This window comes from Spea bombifrons, chromosome 2 (assembly GCF_027358695.1).
Source record: "Spea bombifrons isolate aSpeBom1 chromosome 2, aSpeBom1.2.pri, whole genome shotgun sequence".
In the NCBI taxonomy this organism is placed as follows: Eukaryota; Metazoa; Chordata; class Amphibia; order Anura; family Pelobatidae; genus Spea; species Spea bombifrons.
The window spans coordinates 760,975-786,906 of NC_071088.1; the positions used below are offsets into that span (position 1 = coordinate 760,975).

The window sequence follows — 25,932 nt, forward strand, 5'->3', positions numbered from 1 at the left end:
CTCCTAAACGCTTTTAAAACGGGCGTCCGCCGCCATACAAAGTATGGCGGATGTTGACGCCCCGGGGAGGGGCCAGACATGGCCCCTGGTGCCAATCGTGGCGTTGCTGAATGCCTCGAGGTCGAGGCATTACAGCAACGCCGTTTCGGTGCACAAAGCGAAAATAGTTCGCTTTCTGCACCCGTTTAAAGACGTGCCGGTCCTGGCACGTCAATTGTCATCAAGGGGTTAAGGGAGTTAAAAGGCATTGTATAGAGCACTCTGCCTCCAGAAATGCCTTATACCCCTATATGCCACTCTGGCATTTAGGGGGTTAAAAGGCATATTATGGGGCAGAGTGGCATATAGGGAGGTATAAGGCATTTCAGGAGGCAGAGTGCTCTATTAAATGCCCCCTTAACGCCACTCCAGAAATGCCCTATGCCCCCATTTAACACACACACACACCCTATACCCCCATTTAACTAACACACACACTCTCTCTCCGCCCCCCTCTCTCACCCCCCTTCCCCCTCTCTCACCGGTGCTTCCAGCCGGGGCAGCGGGTTGATGTCGGCTTCCGCTGCAGCCGGAAGGAGGTGGAGTTGGCAGCCGGGGTTTGTCTGCGTCCGTCGCGTATACTTTCCCCGGCTGTCAGAGATCAGAGTTCCCCGCACCGGTGCCGCACTCTGATCTCTGACAGTCGGGGAAGGTCTACGGGACGGACGCAGACAACCCCCGCTGCTAGCCACACCTCCTTCCGGCTGCAGCGGACGTTGTCTACGCGGATCGCGTAGACGTCAACCCGCTGCCCCGGCAACACAGCAGGAAGCACCGGTAAGTGTTTGTATGAGGAGGGGGGGGGTGAGACAGGAGGATCCAGGTCCCCTGCAGCGGTGCGGGGGATCTGGATCTTAGTCTCCTAATCAGACCTCTATTTGAGGTCTGATTAGAAGACGACCCCGATTAGAAGACGAGGGGTATTTTTCAGAGCATTTGCTCTGAAAAAAACCTTGTCTTATAATCGAGCAAATACGGTAATTGTAACTTTTTTAGTGTCCCTCCATAACGAGTATCTCCCAATCCCCTTATTCATTTTGTTTTCCTCCTTTGCACTTTTTCTAATTCCATAATTTCCTTTTTAAGGACCGGTGCCCAGAATTGTACCGCGTATGCAGGGTGAGGTCTTACCAATGACCTGTAAAGAGGTGGATAATATCCCGTTATATACATGCCAAAACCTTATTGGCCCTCGCAGCTGCTCGCTGGCATTGAGCACTGTTGTCAAGTCTATTAATACAGGGTTAATTTGACGATAATGGAAAAATGCAGTGGAAACGTTTTTTTGATCAACTTTTATATGTAATTCCATCAATACTAAATGACTTAAACAGCAAAACAAAGTCTGTCCACAAACCATCTAAAACAAGTTTAGCCAAATAAAACCGCACTCAGGGCCGGCCCGACCATGGAGCAGAGTGGGGCAATTGCTCCAGGCGGCACGTTGCCGCCCCAAGCGCTGACGCACACTGTGGCTACGAGCCGGCTGGGACACGCCGCGGGTACGGGCCGGCTGGGGCACGCCGCGGGTACGGGCCGGCTGGGGCACGCCGCGGGTACGGGCCGGCTGGGGCACCCCGCGGGTACGGGCCGGCTGGGGCACCCCGCGGGTACGGGCCGGCTGGGGCACGCCGCGGGTACGGGCCGGCTGGGGCACGCCGCGGGTACGGGCCGGCTGGGGCACGCCGAGTTGATCGGTGCTGAGGATTTTGGTGGCCATTTTATGGAAATAAATAAAATAGAATCTTAACTCCTCGGCATCGTTGTGTACCGGATGAAGATGACATCAGCGCTCAGCTCATAATACAAGATAGAAATTTATGTGATGGGATTGGGAGTAATCAGTACACTAAAAAAATCATCATACACGGGACGCCTGAAGCCACAATTTACTGCCACTAATCCTTTTTAATAAGATATGCAGATTGAAATAAAGTAAATAACACAAAACCTTCACTTTTCCTCTCACTGATTTCTGGGCCTAGAAAGTTTTGTCCTCTGAAGTGACGACAAATTCAGGAGGGCGTTTTATCTCCAGATAAATAGTTCAATTTATTCCTACAGTTAGTAAAGTGCCAGGAAACAGATGACCAAATACACACCAGGACAGGTTCTGCCACACCGACCCCCCCAAACCCACACACACCAGGACAGGCTCTGCCACACCGACCCACAAACACACACCGGGACAGGCTCTGCCACACCGACCCCCCAAACACACACACACCAGGACAGGCTCTGCCACACCGACCCACAAACACACACCGGGACAGGCTCTGCCACACCGACCCCCCAAACCCACACACACCAGGACAGGCTCTGCCACACCGACCCACAAATACACACACACCAGGACAGGCTCTGCCACACTGACCCCCAAACCCACACACACCAGGACAGGCTCTGCCACACCGACCCACAAACCCACACACACCAGGACAGGCTCTGCCACACCGACCCACAAACACACACCAGGACAGGCTCTGCCACACCGACCCACAAACACACACACACCAGGACAGGCTCTGCCACACCGACCCACAAACCCACACACACCAGGACAGGCTCTGCCACACCGACCCACAAACCCACACACACCAGGACAGGCTCTGCCACACCGACCCACAAACACCAGGACAGGCTCTGCCACACCGACCCACAAACCCACACACACCAGGACAGGCTCTACCACACCGACACCCAAACCCATGCACACCAGGACAGGTTCTGCCACACCGACCCACAAACACACACACACCAGGACAGGCTCTACCACACCGACACCCAAACCCATGCACACCAGGACAGGTTCTGCCACACTGACGGCTGTAAGACCGCCTCTGCTGGCGCTCCGCTTAAAGTCCAGTGGGCTGCATTTGGTCTGCGGGCCGCACGTTGGACGCCCCTGGTCTATGCTGAACCTCATCTGCCACTCGCCCCGTCCCCAACTCTAAATCCTACTGCAAAGAAGAAACATGCAGATTAGTCTGAATTACCCGGCCTAATTTTGTGTCATCAGAAAACCTGTGACGCGGCTCTCAATGCAGCTTTCTAAATAAAAAGAGACCCCTGAGGCCTCCACTTAATACCTGCGTACCGGCTGAGAAACTTCCATTCACAACAACCCTCTGCGTTGTCTTTCAGCCGATTTCAGATCCACAGACAGACATTTCCCCCGAAGCCTATTTCTGTATTTATAGAGCAGCCTTTTATGCGGGACCGCATCAAATACCCTCTTCCCTGACGGCTCCTCGCGTCTCCCGGCTGCCCATCAGAAGCCTGCGCTGGTTCCGCTGCGTACAGGATACATAGGCCAGACCGTGGGAAGGGAGGGAAAGGGAGGGGAGGGGCAGAGCTACCGAAAAGACCTCCCAAGGGAGGGGTATCAGCCCCCATCTGACAGACAGTGAACGCGCACAGCAGTCGCATCTCTCTGCGCAGAACGGGACTCGCACACAGAAAGGGACTCGCTTACCGCGCGGTATCCGTTACCCAAATTGCCTGATTTCGTCAGCTGACTGCGTTGGTCCGGCCGGCCGCGCTTTCATTGCTAGTTGGAATGGCCGGTCTGCTCTGGGTAAGTCCGGTTTTCGGAGTATTTCTAGGGCTGCCCCCGCCACGACTTGCCCCTGATCGCAAAAGGAGCCCCACGAGCCCTTTGATCGCTTCGACGGGCAATAGTGCCCCAGCTGCCGGGACAGGGCTGAAGTTTCTTCGGTCTCCGTGATAAAATGATTGTGTGAATGACAATGAGTGGCGCGCGCGAGAGAGGCTGCCCGAGTCTCTGTCCCCATTTGCCCCCCCTAAATATGAAAACTGGAGGCACCGCTGTGGGGAGGTCTGTCTCTAAACGGGACATACTAAAACGAATGACAAAATGGAATGCCCATAGAGTATAATGGGGAGGAATGCCCATAGAGTATAATGGGGAGGAATGCCCATAGAGTATAATGGGGAGGAATGCCCATAGAGTATAATGGGGAGGAATGCCCATAGAGTATAATGGGGAGGAATGCCCATAGAGTATAATGGGGAGGAATGCCCATAGAGTATAATGGGGAGGAATGCCCATAGAGTATAATGGGGAGGAATGCCCATAGACTATAATGGGGAGGAATGCCCATAGAGTATAATGGGGAGGAATGCCCATAGACTATAATGGGGAGGGATGCCCATAGACTATAATGGGGAGGGATGCCCATAGACTATAATGGGGAGGAACGCCCATAGACTATAATGGGGAGGGATGCCCATAGACTATAATAGGGAGGAATGCCCATAGACTATAATGGGGAGGAATGCCCATAGACTATAATGGGGAGGGATGCCCATAGACTATAATGGGGAGGGATGCCCATAGACTATAATGGGGAGGGATGCCCATAGACTATAATGGGGAGGGATGCCCATAGAGTATAATGGGGAGGGATGCCCATAGAGTATAATGGGGAGGGATGCCCATAGACTATAATGGGGAGGAATGCCCATAGACTATAATGGGGAGGAATGCCCATAGACTATAATGGGGAGGGATGCCCGTAGACTATAATGGGGAGGAATGCCCATAGACTATAATGGGGAGGGATGCCCGTAGACTATAATGGGGAGGGATGCCCGTAGACTATAATGGGGAGGAACGCCCATAGACTATAATGGGGAGGGATGCCCATAGACTATAATGGGGAGGGATGCCTATAGACTATAATGGGGAGGAATGCCTATAGACTATAATGGGGAGGAATGCCTATAGACTATAATGGGGAGGAATGCCCATAGACTATAATGGAAGGGAAAAGAATAATTGATTTTTAAATAAAAGCTTAAGAAATAGCATTTAGATCTTTGGCACACAGACTCCCCTAGCACACACATGTGATCTAAAACTCAGATTAAGTGGGATTATAGCTGTGTTCTATGGAATGACAGGTGTGTGACTATTGCAGCCAATCATCCCATCATCCCAAAATTCTGTTTAGTACATCCCGATATAGAGATATATATATGTGTAAACAGGGAAAAGAAAAAATTTTGGTGCGCTAAGCTAGTCTCAGGCTCAAATAATACAAATGTGTAATACGAGGCCTACCAAACAGGTGTAAGCATGCTGCAAAAACAGTGTATTGGCTGTACAATGTATACAAAAAACAAAAACTGTCTGCGCTTCTTACCCTAATAAAGTTGGCAACAGATATATAAACTTAATATAAATGAGAGGTTTTGGTTATATGAATATGCTTTGGCCAATTAATATAACCAAAACCTCTCATTTATATTATGTTTATATATTTGTTGCCAACTTTATTAGGGTAAGAAGCGCAGACAGATATATATATATATCCGCTGATTGTATGTCCGTATCTATATAATGCTGGCTGTGTATATGTATGTGTGTGTATTAGGGCTGCAACTAACGATTATTTTAATAATCGATTAATCGGCCGATTATTTTTTCGATTAATCGATTAATCGGATAAAAAAAAACAATATGCAAATTTTTCGTTTATTTAAAAGAATTTAATGAACTGGATGTTAAAAAACAACTTAAAATTTACATTAACATTCTTATTTTGTTATAATGTAATAAAAAACAATATTTTCAAAGTACAAGAACCCACACAATATTTATGCACTTTGCACCCAGCACTTTGCACCCAGCACTTTGCACCCAGCACTTTGCACCCAGCCCTGGCACTTTGCACCCAGCACTCAGCACTTTGCACCCAACACTGTGCCCCAGCCCTGGCACTTTGCACCCAGCACTTTGCACCCAGCACTGGCACTTTGCACCCAGCACTTTGCACCCAGCACTGGCACTTTGCACCCAGCACTTTGCCCCAGCCCTGGCACTTTGCACCCAGCACTTTGCACCCAGCACTTTGCACCCAGCCCTGGCACTTTGCACCCAGCACTTTGCAGTCAGCACTTTGCCCCAGCCCTGGCACTTTGCACCCGGCACTTTGCACCCAGCCCTGGCACTTTGCACCCAGCACTTTGCACTGTGCCCCTGCACCCAGTCTCCAACTCTGCCCTGCACCCAGCCCTGCCCCCACATTCTGCCCTGCACCCCCACTCTGCCCTGCCCCCCCACCCCCACTCTGCCCTGCCCCCCCACCCCCACTCTGCCCTGCACCCAGTCTCCCACTCTGCCCTGCACCCAGTCTCCCACTCTGCCCTAACCCCCCCACCCCCACTCTGCCCTAACCCCCCCACCCCCACTCTGCCCTGCACCCACACTCACACCCTGCATCCCCACCCCCACTCTGCCCTGCACCCAGTCTCCTGCCCTGCATCCCCACCCCCACTCTGCCCTGCACCCAGTCTCCTACCCTGGCCTGCCCCCCCACCCCCACTCTGCCCTGCACCCCCACTCTCCCCTGCACCCACACTCACACCCTGCCCTGAAACCCCACCCCCACCCCGCCGTGGACCCCCACCCCGCCGTGGACCCCCACCCCCGCGAATCGCTCTGTGCGAATGGAGCCACTCGCACAGAGCGATTCGCACATAGACATAAAGAATACTTACCTCCGCTACGGACTCGTTCCACTTCAAACTTTTAAAACTTTATTGAACTCGATTGAAGCGCGTCACATCCGTCACGTAGCTAGAAGGCGGAGACTGCAGAGCGTGGAGCAGAAGCGGGGAACGCTGGCGGAGGTAAGTAAAAGGAGCCTAGTGCTCCAACGACGAATCGATCACTCGATTAATCGATAACGGAAATCGTTATCGATGATTTCCGTTATCGATTATTATCGATTTTATCGATTCGTTGTTTCAGCTCTAGTGTGTATGTATATATATATATATATATATATATATATATATATATATCTCTATATATATATCTCTCTATATATATCTCCATCTCCATGTATGGGGTGTGCGCTGAAGTCTCACGAGCAGTGAAGCCATCAGACACTTTTTGTTTCAGATTAGCATTAGGCATATAAGAACTGCAAACGTGATAATAAAGATATAATACAATTACATTTATTTATAGATTCCGCAGCGCTGTTACAGTCAGAAGAACAATTTATAAACAACAACACATACAACAAACTGGTGCAAAGGAGAAGAGGGCCCTGCTCCCGGGAGCTTACAATCTAGTCATCAATTATGACTGGATTAGGCAGAGTTTTTACATATACACACACACATATACACATATCTACAAAATTATATCGTTTTATTAAACAAATTAAAGGTAAATAACAGACCTTTTCCAGCAAATGACGTTTTCTAACATTTCTGGATACATTACAAAAATCCCACATTGGACCCCATTACAGAACAGTAATGTCACAAATACCCCCCCTATAATATCTTACAATATGGAAAGATTACACTGCACATATCTCACCCCCCCTCTATAATATCTTACAGTATGGAAAGATTACACTGCACATATCTCACCCCCCTATAATATCTTACAGTGTGGAAAGATTACACTGCACATATCTCACCCCCCTGTATAATATCTTACAATATGGAAAGATTACACTGCACATATCTCACCCCCCTGTATAATATCTTACAATATGGAAACATTACACTGCGCATATCTCACCCCCCCTCTATAATATCTTACAATATGGAAAGATTACACTGCGCATATCTCACCCCCCCTCTATAATATCTTACAATATGGAAAGATTACACTGCACATATCTCACCCCCCTGTATAATATCTTACAATATGGAAAGATTACACTGCACATATCTCACCCCCCTCTATAATATGTTATATGTGAGGGGTTAATGGCCGTGTGTTGAGTTATATTTGAGGGGTTAATGGCTGTGTGTTGGGTTATATTGAGGGGTTAATGGCTGTGTGTTGGGTTATATTGAGGGGTTAATGGCTGTGTGTTGGGTTATATTTGAGGGGTTAATGGCTGTGTGTTGGGTTATATTGAGGGGTTAATGGCTGTGTGTTGGGTTATATTTGAGGGGTTAATGGCTGTGTGTTGAGTTATATTTGAGGGGTTAATGGCTGTGTGTTGAGTTATATTCGAGGGGTTAATGGCTGTGTGTTGGGTTATATTGAGGGGTTAATAGCTGTTTGTTGGGTTATATTGAGGGGTTAATGGCTGTGTGTTGGGTTATATTGAGGGGTTAATGGCTGTGTGTTGGGTTATATTGAGGGGTTAATGGCTGTGTGTTCAGTTATATTTTAGGGGTTAATGGCTGTGTGTTGGGTTATATTGAGGGGGTAATGGCTGTGTGTCGGGGTATATTTGAGGGGTTAATGGCTGTGTGTTGGGGTATATTGAGGGGTTAATGGCTGTGTGTTGGGGTATATTGAGGGGTTAATGGCTGTGTGTTGGGGTATATTGAGGGGTTAATGGCTGTGCGTTGGGGTATATTGAGGGGGCAGTAAAGTTACTCTGTTATACAGGCTGTACACTCGCTGCGTTACATTGTAGCAGAGAAGTCATTTCTTCAGCGTTATCACATGAGAGATATAATAACATATTTACAACAATGTGAGGGGTGGACTCGCTATTGGGAGATACTGTATACACACACCATATATGGATATACACATACACACACCATATATGGATATACACATACACACACCATATATGGATATACACATACACACACCATATATGGATATTGTGGTAAAGTGTATGGGAGAGTGGTTGATGGGATATATATCTCACCTGGTTACCTCAGCCAGGCATGGTAGCAAACCCAGGTGCTCTCAGGTGAGGCTTCCTAAGCTCGTTACTGGGGAGGAAGCCTTAAAAGAGAGGGCTGTTAGGTTTGCAGAGAGAGGAGAAACTGGTGGAAGGAGCAGCTACAGCCAGCGCTGCAGCCGACCAGGTATGAGGCTTTACCCATGCAAAACCATTTACTTTACTTTGCTTTGTGCCAGACCTTGGCTTGTAGAGAGGTATCCGGATGTTTAGTTAGAGCCGGACAGGCTTAGAGTTTGTTTTGTTTATAAGGTCCTCTGTGCCTACAGCATCTAAATAAACCCGCTTTACGTTTGAAACCGGTGTGAAGACTGTCATTGCCGCCCCATGCGTGAGCTGTTCCCTACAATTGGTGGAGAATGCGGGCAAAGTGGAGCAACGGCATGACAAAACACTGCATCTGAAATTTGTGGACATTTAAAGGGCCGGAAGCATATGTCCTGAGTGAAAGCTGCAGCACTGTACGGCCCATCCGGCACAATGGAGGAGGTGATAAAACAGCTGATACAGGCTAACCTGAGACATGAGCAGGCTTTTGAATCCCTGCAACATGCGCAACAGCAGACTATGGCCCAACAACAGGAAACGAATCGCCTGTTAATGGAGCAGATTGCTGCGCTCAGAGAGACTGTTGTGGCTCAGCCCCAACGAGTGGAGGCAAGCCCCCTTGAGACTGTTGATGTGAGGAGGGCCGTTCAGCGGGGCTTACAAAAAATGACGCCCGACGATGACGTTGAGGCCTACCTCACCGTATTTGAGAGAGTGGCGGAGAGAGAGAGACTGCCAGTTGCAGAGTGGGCAGAAGTGATTGCACCCTTTCTGACTGGTGAACCGCAAAAGGCCTACTATGACCTCGGGGAGCAGGATGTCCGGGACTTTACAAAACTAAAAATGGAGATCCTTGCTCGCCTGGGTGTTACGCCCGCTGTTCGGGCCAAGAGAGTCCACTGTTGGAAATACACCATGGACAAGCCTGCCAGGTCCCAAATGTATGATCTTATTCATCTTGTACGTAAGTGGCTGGAACCAGAATCCACTACACCAGCCCAGATGGTGGAAAAGGTGGTAGTGGACCACTACTTCCGCGCCCTCCCGGCGGAGCTACAACGGTGGGTTGGGCATGGAGACCCCAGAACTGCTGAGCAGCTTGTCAACATGGTGGAAAGGTTCATAGCAACCGAGGACTTCCTCCGTGAGGTCCCTGCAGCACCAACACCTTCCAAGACCGTCAGACCCGCGACATCTTTCGGTAAGAGAGTTCCAGCTGGAGGTGTATGGAAAAATGTGAGCGAGAGCAGGGCTCTAGAGTTTGGGCGAGGGCAAAAGACTGATCCTGAACCCCTGGGGCCCCACAGTCCTAGAAAGGGCTCCCTACTAAAGAGGCCAGGGACCCCCCAGTGCTGGAGGTGCCACGAGTGGGGACACATAGCCGCCTATTGCCCTCTTAACTCCGAACCCATGGTGTGTGACGCTAGTCGGCGTCAGTCCCTATTTGCAGAACCTGTTTGTGCAGCCATTCCAGAGTCAGAGACTGAGCCACATTTTTGTATGGTGACAATAAATGACTGCTCCGTGAAGGCACTTTTGGACTCGGGTAGCCTGGTGACTTTGGTTCGGGCCGGCCTTGTGGCTATGGACTACGTGCCGAACAAGCACATAAGAGTGCTATGCATCCACGGGGATATTGTCGCTTACCCTGTGGCCCCCATTAAGTTGGTGACCCCATCTGGAACTGTGACCTACGAAGTCGGAGTTGTAAAAAGACTTATGCATCCGGTTATATTAGGCCGCGATTTCCCATTGTTCTGGGAGTTGTGGAAAAGGGGGAACGTTTCTGCAGCGGGGGAACAAACTCCGGCAGAGTCTGTACCCTTCCCTGTAAATAATGGGTCATGTGAGATGGCCATTGGAAACAATGATACCAGTAAGGGGCATGATGAAAAGGATGTAGGCCCACCTGAAATGTATAGTGAAGATTCTTTCCCCTTGCAGGTGTTAGCTGGGGAGGAAGAAGAAGAAACTTCCCTACCCGGCCAACAGGTCTTAGATTTAGAAATGTCTCGGGGTAACTTCGGGACCGAGCAAGTGAGAGACCCCACTCTGGGAACTGCACGGGCAAATGTCACCGTAGTAAATGGGGTACCACAGGAACCCGAAGCTGACCAGAAATTTCCACATTTTGCCATGAATGGGGATCTAGTGTACCGGGTCACCAAAGTTAACACGGAAATTGTGGAACAGCTTCTGGTGCCGAAACCATACCGACACCTGGTGCTGGACATAGCTCATAACCATGTGTTTGGGGGGCACTTGGGGACTAATAAAACGCAAGAGAGGGTCCTCCAAAGGTTTTATTGGCCTGGGGTGTATGAAGAAGTAAAAAGGTATTGTGAGTCATGCCCCACATGCCAGAAAAGTGCCCCAACACCACACTTCCGTAGCCCCTTGGTGCCACTTCCCATCATCGAAGTACCATTTGAGAGAGTTGCCATGGATTTGGTAGGGCCCATTGTCAAATCTGCTAGGGGACACCAATACATTTTGGTTGTATTGGATTATGCTACCCGGTACCCAGAGGCGGTACCCTTAAGAAACATGGCCTCCAAAAATATTGCTAGGGAGTTGTTTTACATGTTCTCTCGCACGGGGATCCCTAAAGAAATTCTTACTGACCAGGGTACGCCCTTTATGTCACGGGTCATGAAAGACCTGTGTAAGTTGTTTAAAATCACTCACCTCCGTACCTCAGTGTACCACCCTCAAACAGACGGGTTAGTTGAGAGGTTTAACAAAACCCTCAAGCATATGCTAAAAAAGGTGGTAGAAAGGGATGGTCGGGATTGGGACTGTCTATTACCCTACCTCATGTTCTCTATCCGGGAGGTGCCCCAAGCGTCTACAGGGTTTTCCCCCTTTGAGTTAGTCTATGGCCGACATCCAAGGGGTTTGTTAGATATTGCCAAAGAAACTTGGGAGACCGAGGCCACCCCATATAAAAGTGTTATTGAACATGTGGCTCAGATGCAGGACCGAATAGCGACAGTGATGCCTATAGTTAAAACGCATCTGCAAAGAGCACAGGAGGCCCAGAGCAGAATTTATAACAGATCTGCCAGGTTGAGGGCCTTTAATCCTGGGGACAGGGTCCTGGTTTTAGTGCCCACCGTTGAAAGTAAGTTTTTAGCCAAGTGGCAGGGTCCCTATGAGGTTGTAGAGAAGGTGAGTGAGGTGAACTACAAGGTCCATCAACCAGGCAGGAGAAAACCCTTCCAGGTTTACCACGTAAACCTGATCAAGCCGTGGAAAGATCGGGAGTCTTTGGGGGCAACCCAGGCAGGGGTCAAAGAAGTGGGGCAACCCGTTCCCCCAGTAACAATAGGAGAGGCACTGTCAGTGCCCCAGAAGCAGGAGGTGAGGGAGTTCCTGCAGGAAAACAGACGCAAGTTTTCGGACCTACCTGGCCGTACCCACCTCATAAAACACCATATTAAAACTGAGCCTCACAGTAAAGTGAACCTGAAGCCATACAGGATACCAGAAGCACGTAGGGAGGCGGTATCCTCTGAGGTCAGGCGCATGCTTGAATTAGGTGTGATTGAGGAATCCACTAGTGAATGGTCAAGCCCCATTGTGCTAATCCCAAAGCCCAATGGGACGTGGAGGTTCTGTAATGACTTCAGGAGATTAAATGAGGTCTCAAAGTTTGATGCGTACCCCATGCCCCGAGTGGATGAACTGGTTGAGAGGCTTGGGAAGGCAAGGTACATCACAACACTTGACCTTACAAAGGGCTATTGGCAGATACCGTTGACTGAGGAGGCTAAAGAGAAGACTGCCTTTTCCACTCCAGAGGGCCTGTTCCAGTATGTTGTAATGCCATTTGGGTTACATGGGGCCCCTGCTACCTTCCAGAGGCTGATGGATCTGATTTTGAGACCGCATCGTGATTATGCCGCTGCTTACCTGGACGATGTGGTAATTTTTTCGTCTGACTGGAAAAGTCACCTCTGTAAGGTACAGGGCGTGTTAGACTCCATTAGTGATGCAGGCCTAACCATAAACCCTGAAAAATGTGCAGTGGGTCTGGAGGAAGCAAGATACCTGGGTTATATCATTGGTAGGGGGCTGGTTAAACCCCAGATCAATAAGATTGAGGCGATACAGAACTGGCCTAGGCCAGTAACAAAGAAACAAGTGAGGGCTTTCCTTGGCATAACCGGGTACTACCGTCGGTTCGTGCCCAACTTTGCCTCAATGGCAACACCATTGACAGACTTAACGAAGGGTGATAAGTCAGTGATGGTAAAGTGGAACCCCGAGGCAGAGAAGGCTTTTCAGAGTCTGAAGTCTGCCCTATGTGACCAGCCAGTGCTCGTTTCTCCAGATTTTAGGAAACCATTTCTGGTTCAGACAGACGCGTCTGCTAGAGGTTTGGGAGCAGTTTTGTCGCAAGTGGTTAATGGGGAAGAACACCCAGTGCTGTACCTGAGTAGGAAACTGACCCCAGCAGAGGCAAATTATGCCATAGTGGAAAGGGAGTGTCTCGCCATCAAGTGGGCGTTGGAGTCCCTGAGATATTACCTGCTGGGCCGGGAATTCGTGTTGGTGACTGACCATGCTCCTCTGGCATGGATGAAACAGAATAAGGAGAGAAATGCAAGAGTGACCAGATGGTTTCTCTCCTTGCAAAATTTTAGATTTACAGTGGAGCATAGACCAGGGAAGTTACATGGGAATGCGGATGCGTTGTCCAGGGTGTACTGTATGGTTGCTGACGCTGTCCAGACCTCTGGTCTGGAGTCGACGGGGGGGATATGTGGTAAAGTGTATGGGAGAGTGGTTGATGGGATATATATCTCACCTGGTTACCTCAGCCAGGCATGGTAGCAAACCCAGGTGCTCTCAGGTGAGGCTTCCTAAGCTCGTTACTGGGGAGGAAGCCTTAAAAGAGAGGGCTGTTAGGTTTGCAGAGAGAGGAGAAACTGGTGGAAGGAGCAGCTACAGCCAGCGCTGCAGCCGACCAGGTATGAGGCTTTACCCATGCAAAACCATTTACTTTACTTTGCTTTGTGCCAGACCTTGGCTTGTAGAGAGGTATCCGGATGTTTAGTTAGAGCCGGACAGGCTTAGAGTTTGTTTTGTTTATAAGGTCCTCTGTGCCTACAGCATCTAAATAAACCCGCTTTACGTTTGAAACCGGTGTGAAGACTGTCATTGCCGCCCCATGCGTGAGCTGTTCCCTACAATATATACACACACACACACACCATATAGGGATATATATACACACACACACACACACACACCATATATGGATATATATACACACACACACCATATATGGATATATACACACACACACACACACACCATATATGGATATATATACACACACACACACCATATATGGATATATATACACACACACTATATATGGATATATACACACACACACACACCATATATGGATATATATACACACACTATATATGGATATATACACACACACACACCATATATGGATATATATACACACACACCATATATGGATATATATACACACACTATATATGGATATATTCTCACTCCCCATGGCGCCAGGTCGCCATGGGGAGTGAGAATTTTGTCCTGGCGCCTAGGTCAGGGGCGTCCGGCGTGCGGCCCGCTGGACTTCAATACTCACGGTGCAGCACGGTGTGTGCAAGCCGGCGGCCTAATAAAAGGGAAAAAGGCCAGCGTGCACACGGTCTTACCACCTCACGGCCGCACCACGTCAACGTTGGCCCGCGGACTGGCCCAGCGTTCACGTGGTGCAGCCGTGAGGTGGTAAGACCGCCGTGTGCACACACCGTGCTGCTGAGTGGCAGCGTCTCAGTGAGTTATGAAGAGTTCCTCGTGACGGGGAGAGGATCGTCACGTCGGAGGAGAGCGGGGAAAAAAAGAAAAGCCAAAATGTAAGTATTTAAAAAAACAAAAAAAAAAAATAGGGGTTCGAGGAAAGTGGACCTATATTTAGGGGGGGATTCTTTTGGGACATCATTAAAATTTAAATAATACAAAAGTGGGGGCTGGGTTTTGAAATTACAAAATCAATATAAACTGGGGTGTGTGTGTGGCTGGGGGTAATACACATGGCAGTGGGGGCATCAACAGACAAAAGGGTGGTTGGGCATCACATGAATTAATACTAAAGGGGGGGCATCACATTAACCACTATAAAAGGGGTGGGGGCAACAATACCCAAGGGATGGGGGTTGGCTGGGGGCAACACATAAATCATACAGTCACAAAGCGGGGCAATACACATTAATCAATACTAAAGGGGGGGCTGGCTGGGGTATTAATACACAAGGGGCAAAAATGGTTAATGGCAAATACAAGGTATGTTCATGGCCACAAAAAGCCAAGTGTATACATATATATATATATATATATATATATATATATATATATATGTATATGTAGTGTATGTGTGCGTGTGTGTATATATATGTTGTGTGTGTGTGTGTGTGTGTATATGTGTGTGTATGTATATATATATATATGTAGTGTATGTGTGTGTGTGTATATATATGTTGTGTGTGTGTGTCTGTGTGTGTATATATATGTAGTGTGTGTGTGTGTATATATATATATGTAGTGTGTGTATATATATATATGTAGTCAGTGTGTGTGTGTGTGTGTGTGTGTGTGTATATATAAATATATGTAGTGTGTGTGTGTATATATTGTGACAGTGTGAACCCCAGGGAGTTGATTGGCATGGCATCTGGGTACAGCTGCTATGCAGATTATACATATGGGTCCCTGGGGTGGCGCAATTGGAGAGCAGGGTGGGCCAATGCTCCATTCCCCCATTCTGTGGAAACTCCATGCCGGCTTTTCCAGGAGGCAAGAAATCTGCAGGATCCGGTCCGGGATTCCTATGGGGCCGGCATCAGGCCCAGGTGCTGGACATTAAAATCCCCTGGAGCCTGATACTCAGAGAGACTGTTGGGGAAGAGGAAGCTCCCTGCGCTCCCAGGGCAAGGAGAGGCCCTGAAGAAGCCCATCCCTGAGCCAAGTGCGGCATCTTGGAGTGTGCTGTCTGGGGAAGGTTTTCCAGAGCCTGGCGTAGCTGGGTCTGGCAGGGAGGTTGAGTTAATGGGTGATTAGGCCGGTCAGTCTGGGCCAGCATAGTTCAGTTAGAGACGGCTCAAAGTGGGAGCTAGGTGTTTCTTTTTATGATTTGGTTTTAGGGTTTGAGCGATTAAAAATAAAGCTCTATTTTGTTCAAAGCTGCTGTTCCTGACTCTCATTGCCCTAGAGGACTGTGCTTAGGACCCCTAACTGTGATGTTTATGGCCCTCGTGCTACAGGGTTTGTCACAATATATATATGTAGTGTGTGTGTCTGTGTATATATATGTAGTGTGTGTATATATACCGTATTGGCTCGAATATAGGCCGCACTTTTCCCCCCCACTTTAAGTCTTTAAAGTGGGGGTGCGGCCTATATTCGGGGTCTAGCGCCCGACGCCCGGGACGGCACATCTAGTGCCGGCACCGGAAGTTGTATTGCGTAGATGTCCCCCGCCGGCCCCGCAAGACACCCGGGAGTCTGCTCCGGTAAGTCGGGGGGGGGCAGAGGAGGACAGTGGCAGCATATCTCGGGGGGGGGGGAAGGACAGTGGTAGCATATCTCGGGGGGGGGGAGAAAGGACAGTGGTAGCATATCTCGGGGGGAGGACAGTGGTAGCATATCTCGGGGGGAGGACAGTGGTAGCATATCTCGGGGGGAGGACAGTGGTAGCATATCTCGGGGGGGGGACAGTGGCAGCATATCTCGGGGGGGGGGCAGAGTGGCAGCATATCTCGGGGGGGGGGACAGAGTGGCAGCATGTTTTTTTTGGTGCTTTTTTTAAAGAAAAAAACTTTTTCTTTAAAAAAGCACCAAACTTTTAGGGTGGGGCCTATATACGGGGGCGGCCTATATCCGAGCCAATACGGTATATATATATGTAGTGTGTGTGTGTGTGTGTGTGTATATATATATATATATATATATGTGTATATGTGTGTGTGTGTGTGCATGCGTTTGCGTTGATTCTCTCTGCTGCCCCTCGGTGAAGTAAACTCAGTCTGTGCCGAGCTGAATCTTCCCCGTTTCATGGCAGCGGACGGCAGCCCCTCTCCCCGGCTCCCTCTCTGTCATATAACGTCTTAAATGTACAACATAGACACACAGAACCTGCCGGCAAGTCGGCCCCTGTCTGGCCCCCGTTTCTCCTGATGTAAAGACCTTAATCAGTCGTTGGTCTTGTCATAGATTCAGGAGCCGTATGTCTATCCCATGCATGTTTAATACCCTCGCTGTATTACCCTCTACCACTTCTGCCGGGATGCTGTTCCACTTATCCACCACCCTCTCAGTAAAGTAAAACTTCCTTCCGTTCCATCTCAGTCTCTGATCCTCTAGTGTTAGATTCCGGTCTCTTGTTGTAACTTTTTTCTCCTCCTTTGAAATACCGTATTTGCTCTATTATAAGACGAGGTCGTCTTATAATCAGACCTCAAATAGGTCTGACTATGAGACGACTAAGATCCAGATCCCCCGCAGCTGCAGGGGACCTGGATCCTCCTGTCCCCCCCGGCACCGGTGCGGGGAACTCTGATCTCTGACAGCAGGGGAAGGTCTGCGCGACGGACGCAAACAACCCCCGCTGCTAGCCACACCTCCTCCCGGGTGCAGTGGAAGTCTACCCGCTGCCCCAGCTACATGACAGGATACTCAGAAGTACGGTAAGTTTGGAGGAGGGGGGGAGGGGGAGTCTTAAATGGGGGCATAGGGCATTTCTGGAGGCAGAGTGCTCTGTGAAATGCCTTTTAACCCCCTTAACGCCACTCTGCCTCCTGAAATGCATTTTAACCCTCTATACGCCACTCTGCCTCCTGAAATGCCTTATACCTCCCTAAATGCCTCTCTGCCCCATAATATGCCTTTTAACCTTCTAAATGCCAGGGTGGCATATAGGGGTGTAAGGAATTTCTGGAGGCAGAGTGGCACATAGGGGGTCAAAAGGCATACCATGGGGCACATTGGCATATAGGGGGTATAAGGCATTTCTGGGGCAGATGTGCATAACTGGGGGACAGGTTGGAAAATAGAAGGAAATAAAACCAAAATATTTTTCTCAATCATATCTTTTATTAAAAAAAATAGTTTACATGAATTAACATTTACTGGTAAAACTTTTTTCCTATAGGGTCGTCTTATATTCAGGCTTTTTCTTTTTTTTCTAAATTAATATTCAGATTTGGGGGGTCGTTTTATAATCGAGCAAATACGGTACTCTTCCCTCCTGTTCTTTATTAACCCCTTTATGGATTTAAACGTCTCTCTTCTCTCTCTTTTCTCCCATCCCCCTCTGTCTTTTCTTCTCCAGGCGAGGTATATTGAGATTATTGTAGTCGCCTCCTCTGAACTCTCTCCAGAATGTCATTGTTCTTCTGGAGTTGGGGTCTCCGGAACTGCCCCCAATACCCCAGGTGAGGTCCGGCCAGAGATCTGTAAACGGGGCAGATCCCTCTTCCTGCTACTGATGCCTCTGCTGTGCTGGGATTTTTATGTCCCAAGTGCGTTATTTTACATTTATCAGCGTTAATCTGCATCGCCGACCCCTCTGCATCATAGAAAGTTTGCCCCCTTGCGAATAAATCATGGTTATGTTATCCTCATCACCCGTTATTATTTATTATAATTAATGACTTAGTCATGTGACTTGGCACGTTTCTCAGCCAATGTCTCGATCAATCAATCATCAGTGGCGCTCTTGTCTACGGAAACATTTTTGTGGTTGACCGGTAATGAAATGGTTAACTCAAAAAAGTGACAAAAATGTATGTCAAAAGCCATAAAATGTTATTACCAAAGATAATCCCGGCCCCCAAAATAACATCCATCAAAATGTTTGTACAGATTTGAGCATTAACCCCTTAAGGACAATGGGCGGTCCCTAAACCCATTGAAAACAATGCACATGTACAGGCTTTGTCATTAAGGGGTTAAAATGAACCAACGTTCCTTTTTTGTCCTCTGGACTGACGCCGGAATATTTCTTGTTTCAGGTTTCCGGGGGCCTTTTGTTGCTCGTGTCCGTCGTGAAGTCCGAAGGTAAGCCAGACATTAATTATTATAGAAACCAATTATACCGGCTGCGATGAGGTCACTGTGACATCATAAGTGGTAGCCAAACGTCTCCAAACATTTAATTCCCTTCCCTTCTCATTGCATTTGTGCTGCTGCACCCTTCTCTCCAGCTGGCAGGAGTAGGGCCACCTGTGTTGGCTCCTTTGTCGGCTCCGAGGTTGAAGCCAAGCCTTTTTGCTTGTTTGCATGTTCTGTTTTGCTACCGGACAGGTGGTTTAACCCTTTGAGTTTTGAGGGTCGGTCATGGTGGTCTGTCGTCTGCCGAATGACTTCTGGAAAGATCTAAACAATGAAAATCAGCTTATCGTTCTTTATAATAATTTGGTGCCGGATACCGATATCTGGTTTGTTTGCCTTTCCGCTTCGATAATTTATATTATTAACCCCGTCTCGTCTGCCACAAACAGCTTCCGTGCAAAATGCCTCCTTTTACGGAAGCGCCGTCCTCCCGTGTGAATTCCCCTTCGTGTCGGGGAGAGATGATCTGCAGGTTACATGGTTCTTCGTGAAAGATGTCAATGAGGAGCCCTTAGTGGTTCGCAGCCTCCTCAACGGGCAAGACAAGTCGGAAGCCCAGTCTTCTCAGTTCCGGGGTCGCACCTCGATACCTGGGCTGTCTAACGGGAAGCTGGACCTCACTCTGGAGCGCGTGGACTTCAGTGACGAAGGCGTTTATATCTGCTCTGCGGCCACCGCAAAGGGACACGGAGATATTGAGACGAGACTGACGATTAACAGTAAGTCGCGTCCTGTATCGCCCCCACGGCAGCTCATATTGTCCGTAACGTCCCCGCGCTGCGGCCAGGCGTAGTCTCTGCAACTCACGTCATACAATGGAAAGCGCGTGACTTCTTTGCGTGTTTGCGGGAAATGCCGGCACTCCGGGGCGGGAAAATCACCCCTCGGACCTACGAGCCAGGGCAAAAAACTTACGTGCCCTCTTCGTGTCATGCTATTCAGCCAGAACGTTTATTAACGCCTGAGCTCTCCGGGTCGATCTCCTTTACTCTCCACCACAAGCCTACAGACCGCTCTCACACACCATATAATCGTTCATCAGTTAGTTGCTATTTATTACTAACTATATTTATTCATTTTCTATTTCTATGTTTTTTCCATGTATTATATTTATTATCGCTTTACATATAGTCGCTTAATCCCTGCCACGCGAGACCCTCCAACATATATTTATATAATTAAACGAGCAGGGATCTGTAGTCATAAGGGATTTTCTAATAATAATAAACGAATAATTCCGCTCCCCAGGTGATCGTCTTATTTTGTTCAAATCTTCAGATTTTGTCAAAGTTGCTACAATAACCAAAACACAATCACAAGACGTAATTCGGGGCTCAGCGGGGTTCACAGACGTGGAAGAGAGTGCAAGGTGTCCTGCGCGTCCTCTCATGTAACTGTGGGGTCTCTTTTTAGGATTAGAGGCGAATGACCCAGCGGTTGTGCTGAGGTATGTCGATGGCCAGAGGCAGCTGAAATGTACCGCCACCGGCTGGTTTAAGGATCCTCGCGTTCAGTGGAGTAACAGAGATCACGAAGACTTATCCGAATACGCAAGAACCAGCGTGAGCGACCTCCCCGACGGGAGACGGACGGTGGAGTCTGTGTTAGAGAGCAACGTGGAGGAAAACGTCCATTACTTCTGCCAAATCAAGGAGGGGAGGCTGAAGAGGTCTGTCCGGGCCGTGATCTCAGGTAACGCGTCTGCGATGAGATGGGTTCAACACAAATTAACACTTTGGTTTTTTTTATCATCATTGTCCGAACGCGTCACAAATCCAAGGGGGGCAAAACGGAATCGAGGTCAGACAGTCTGGGTTTGTGGCGGGCAGCGTAGAATTACAGGTCCGCGTAACATCTAGGCCGTGGGTCATCTAGCGACGGGCGTCTACCTTGTAACCCTCCGTAAGGGGAGGCGTGGGTGTGCGGAGGGGCTTCGTTCCATGTATCCAGCGGCATCCCCTTTACCCTCGATGGGTATAGATTGTTTGGGATGGGGGCTACCGCACCAGCTGTGACATCGCGCCCAGGAACCCCTTCAATCCCCTATAGACGTACCTGGACATCCAAAAAACGCCCACTAAGAAACCCCTATGGACGTCCCGGTACGTCCAGCCCTTCGTGCAGCGCCAGGGACACATCCCTGCTGCTGCACGGGAGACCAGGCATCGCCGGCTTTCTGCTGCCCGATCTCCCGTAACAGCTTCTGGCATGAAAGCCAGTAAGCTGTTACAGTTGAAAGTGCCGGATCGCGCAGTTGCAAACTGCGTAACCCGTAACTCGGAAGGTCATCGGAGGACAGGATATCCCCTGCGGGGATATCCTGCCCTCCGATGAGGCACAGAGACGATCGGTGCAGGGGGATCGCGGGGAGGGGAGTGAGAAACCATCTCTCTTACTCCCCCTCCCGTCCTGTAACAGAAAAGCTGGAGAGAAAAAAAAGTTAAACCATTTAAAAAATATTAAATAAATCATTAAAATAATGATATAAATAATACTAAAAAAAAAATATAATGTGAGCTGTGATGTCATTGTGATGTCATTGATAAAGACCTCATCGTGAGGTCGAAACGTTGTTGTCTATCTCCTTCAATAAATCTGCCTGATGGAACCCTTGAGTGCCTGGAGCCTTTTTCTATTTTGATTTACTGGGGAGCTGGCCCTTCCTGGCACAGCTAAGCACCTGAGTTCCTGTGGGGAGTGTGTGCAGATTCCTGATTCTGGTGACGTGACATCACTGGCATGTTCAGGAGGTCCCTAGGAGGACCTCTAACCATTACTGTGTAAAAAAAAAAAAATATATAAAAAATACAAATAAATGTTAAAAAAAATAAAATAAAAAAAAGTTAAAAAAAAAATATAAAAAAAGATACCGTATTGGCTCGAATATAGGCCGCACTTTTTCCCCCCACCTTAAGTCTTTAAAGTGGGGGTGCGGCCTATATTCGGGGTCTAGCGCCCGACGCCCGGGACATGCAGTTCCGGGCGCCGGGCAGGCAGCGGGTTTAGGATACAGATCCCCCGCAGCGGTGCAGGGGACCTGCATCCTACTCTCTGTTACGCTCAGACAGCCTCCCCTGCCAGCACTTCCCACGGGGGAGTCCTGTCACGGGAGATTGTTAAAGCACATCGTGCAGATGTGCCGTCCGCACGATGCGTTTTACCTCTGCCCCCAAGACTTACCGGAGCAGACTCCCAGGTGTCTTGCGGGCCCGGCGGGGGACATCTACGCAATACGCGTATACAACTTCCTGTGCCAGCACATCCGCTGAGTGCCGGCACCGGAAGTTGTATTGCGTAGATGTCCCCCGCCGGCCCCGCGAGACACCTGGGAGTCTGCTCTGGTAAGTCGGGGGACGACGACGACAGTGGCAGCATTTCTCGGGGGGGGGGGACAGTGGCAGCATATCTCGGGGGGGAGGGAGAGACAGAGTGGCAGCATGTTTTTTTGGTGCTTTTTTAAAGAAAAAAACTTTTTCTTTAAAAAAGCACCATACTTTTAGGGTGCCCCTTATATACGGGGGCGGCCTATATCCGAGCCAATACCGTAAATAAAATGCTTAAAAAAACCTTACATCCCATTGCCCTAGCATAACATCTAGCCAGTATAACCCTCCTGCCTCCGTTCACAACACCCAAACCCATTAAGCCATAGGCATAAAAATTATACAAAATTGTACACCTTATAGTATGCTCCCTGGTGCTGGGAAAGTCTGGAAAATCTATATAAATTAGGTTTTTCTGAAATCAGGACGTCTGAATTAATAAACTTGGAGGGGATTTTCCATCACTTTACCTAATTTTGTGAGGATTCAGAGGGAAAATGTTTTTACTAAATTTCTCATTCTAAATTCTCAGCTAATCATCCAACTATGGTATCAAACGAAAGCTCTATCTCTCCTTGAAAAAACAATATATAGTTTACATGGGTCACTATTCACAGGAAAAGAGAATAATCGCTAAACCGACATACCCCAAAAATGGCAAAATTGCTCTGGGCTTTGAGGTACCAAAAACCCCTGGGATTGAAGGGGTTAAAGCCTCCAGGTGAACACAATGCCGGTGCTCAGGTATTCTCGCCCTCCTGTGTATGGCACATTGTTCCTTGCTGTGTTCCCATCAGTACCTTCCCCTGAGCTCCCAGGTTTCCAGCCCTGTGCCTGCCCGACTCTCCATTGCCTCCTACCCCAATACCTGGTTTGTTTGTTTAACCTTTTGTCTGCCTCGGTGACCTTGGATTGCACCTGTTTAACCCCTGCCTGCCTTCTACCTATGTGACGTCGGCCTGTCCCTGTTTATCTCTGTTTTCACTATTTGTGCCTTCTACAGATCCTACCTGCTTTTGATTCAAAAGAAGGCAAAACACCTCAATTAACCCCTTAACGACAATCCCCGTACATGTACGGGGTTGCCGTGCAACGGGTTAACGACAATGCCCGTACATGTACGGGCTGCCGTTAAATAGCTGCATCGCCGCGATCGCGGCGTTTTCGCCGCGATCGGCGGCTTTGCAGCATCCACGGAAGCCTCACAAGTGAGGCTGACCGTGGATTCGGGGAGGGCAGCCCTCGGCAGCCCTCCCCGGAAGAAAAATGGCCGCCGCCGCACCGATCATGAAAGATCGCGGCGGCGCCCGGCTAAAACTGCTTAGGAAGCGATCTGAATCGCTTCCTAAGCATAAATGGTGTTACTGACATGCCTCGATATCGAGGCATATCAGCAACACTAGCCCCCGACCCCCGATCACCTTGTGATTGCTCCGAAGAGCAACCACAAGTGCCATCCTGTGAATGACGTTGCCGTCATTCACAGGATGGCATTAACAATAGATTTGAGTTCATAGAGGGTCTATCCAGACCCTCTTGTGAACTCTCGAGCTCCTCCTGCAGGTTGAATGCAGGTACTGCATCCAACCATGCAAGGTCAATGGAGCCCAGCTCACTAATGAGTGATTAGTAAAAAAAAAAAAAATTAAAAATTAAAAAAAAATTAAAAAAAATGTTTAAAAAAATAAAAATAATATGGTAACATATAAAAATCCCCACTGTCACCAAAAAAAATTTAAAAAAAATTAATAAGCAAGTCCTAAAATTCTTTATCTTTACAAAAATTCCAGCATGGAAAGAGTTAAAAATATTGGCATTACAAATGCCCATAGGGTGTCTCGTATTAAAAAATGCATGAGTGGATGGGATAAATTGAATTGGCCGGGTTCAAAGGTGTCCCAAATATGGGACATGGGGGCAGTAGGACCAGATGTCTAAATGGCCAAAAAATACACACCTCACAAAGGCGGCCTTTTACCTCCCAAATAACCCAACAAACCCATGCATGTGGGGTATCACTGCGCTCAGGAGATGTTACTGAACACATATTGGGGTGTTGTTTGACAGGGACATATACCAGGAGCGATAAATTTATACCTGAAGTACAACGTGTGTGAAAAAAATACAAAAAAATTTACTATCATAAAGTTTCACAAAGGCTGGTGGTAAAATTAGTGCATGGAAAGGGTTAAATTACCAGCATGTGAAATACCTTGGGGTGTCTAGTTTTTAAAAATATATGACTTGATGGGGTAAATTGCATTGGCCGGCTTCAAAGAGACCCGAAATGGCACATGGGGGGAAGAATTACCAGATTTGGAAAAAAAGGTTTTGAAATAGCAAAACGCTACCTGTACTTATTGCCCCATAACGTGCAGAAAAAAGCAAAAAAACATAAAAACATTGGGTATTTCTAAACTCAGGACAAATAGTAGAATCTATTTAGCAGGTTTTTTCATTCGTTTTTGCAGATGAGTAAAAGTTTTTTGTTTAAAAAGTGAGAAAAAGTAATTTTTTAACAAAAAATCCCCATATTTTATCATTTTTTTTATAGTAAATTAGATGATATGATAAAATTAATGGTATCTAAAGAAAGCCCTGTTTGTCCTGAAAAAAACAATATATAATATGTGTGGGAGCACGAAATGAGAAAGAAGAAAATCACAGCTAAACAGGAACACCGAAAAATGTTAAAATAGCCATTGTCCCACAATATACTACGAGTAAAAACCCCTATTGTCCTTAAGGGGTTAAGCTTAGAATTAGAATTTTACCACCTAGGGGCACAAATTCCTTCTTGACTCGAGAAGGCGATGTAATCTCTGAAATATTAAGGTGATATTCCTGCTGCTAAACGCCTACACTTGGAATGAGTGCATTTTTTCAATTTAGAATTCTGCCCCCATATTTTTTATATTATATAACACTGGGTATTTCTAAACACGGGACACATAGAACCCGTTTAGTAGTTTTTCTATTAGCTTTTGTAGCTGAGTAAAATATTTTTCAAATAAGTCAGTGGTTTTTTTTAAAAAAAAATGCCATATTTTTAGTTTTTTTTTTTTATGTATATAGGAAATTAGATGATACGATCAAAATAATTGAATCTAAAGAAAGGGCTTCTAAAAAAAATGTACATTTATACTTTCGATGTCTTCCACATGTTTTAATTTTAGCTTTTGTGTGTTTTCTCCATTCCAGATGGCAACCACGCAATAACCCTGAAGGAGGAGATCTAATACAGAAGAAGAGTGTTAACCCCTTTGAGACCAGGACGTACCTGGTACGCCATCTCAAAAAATGCCCCCACGTTGCCACAATCGTGGTGATCGCGGGGGCGCTGCTGCTGCCGTCTCCCACAGAGTGATTTTGTCTTTTTTTTCATAAAGTGCCACGATTGCGGCATTGAAGGGGTTAACGCTGTACTGACACTCTCATGGAGCAAACAGGCAGCTTCAGGCAAGTGTGGGGCCCTGACAGAACACTCCCCTGCTGCCTGGTCGCTCCATGAGCGTTATCCAGACCTTTTTTCCCAAATCTGGTCATTCTGCCTCCATCTCCTCTTTGGGAACATCTTTGAAGCCGGCTACTTCAATTTAACCCCATCAAACCATATATTTAAAAAAATAGACACCCCAGGGTATTTCAAATGCAGGCATTTT

At 47.9% G+C, this 25,932-nt stretch overlaps 1 protein-coding gene across 1 annotated transcript; it reads left to right on the forward strand.

Moving 5' to 3' along the window:
- The first annotated feature begins 3,495 nt into the window (after nt 1-3,495).
- Nucleotides 3,496-25,519, forward strand: LOC128473021 (butyrophilin subfamily 3 member A2-like). The gene is made up of 5 exons (XM_053455045.1): nt 3,496-3,616; nt 18,848-18,893; nt 19,337-19,666; nt 20,361-20,639; nt 25,472-25,519. The coding sequence occupies exons 1-5, from the start codon at nt 3,599-3,601 to the stop codon at nt 25,507-25,509; spliced, it is 711 nt and encodes a 236-aa protein (XP_053311020.1). The 5' UTR covers nt 3,496-3,598; the 3' UTR covers nt 25,510-25,519.
- Nucleotides 25,520-25,932: the final 413 nt, after the last annotated feature.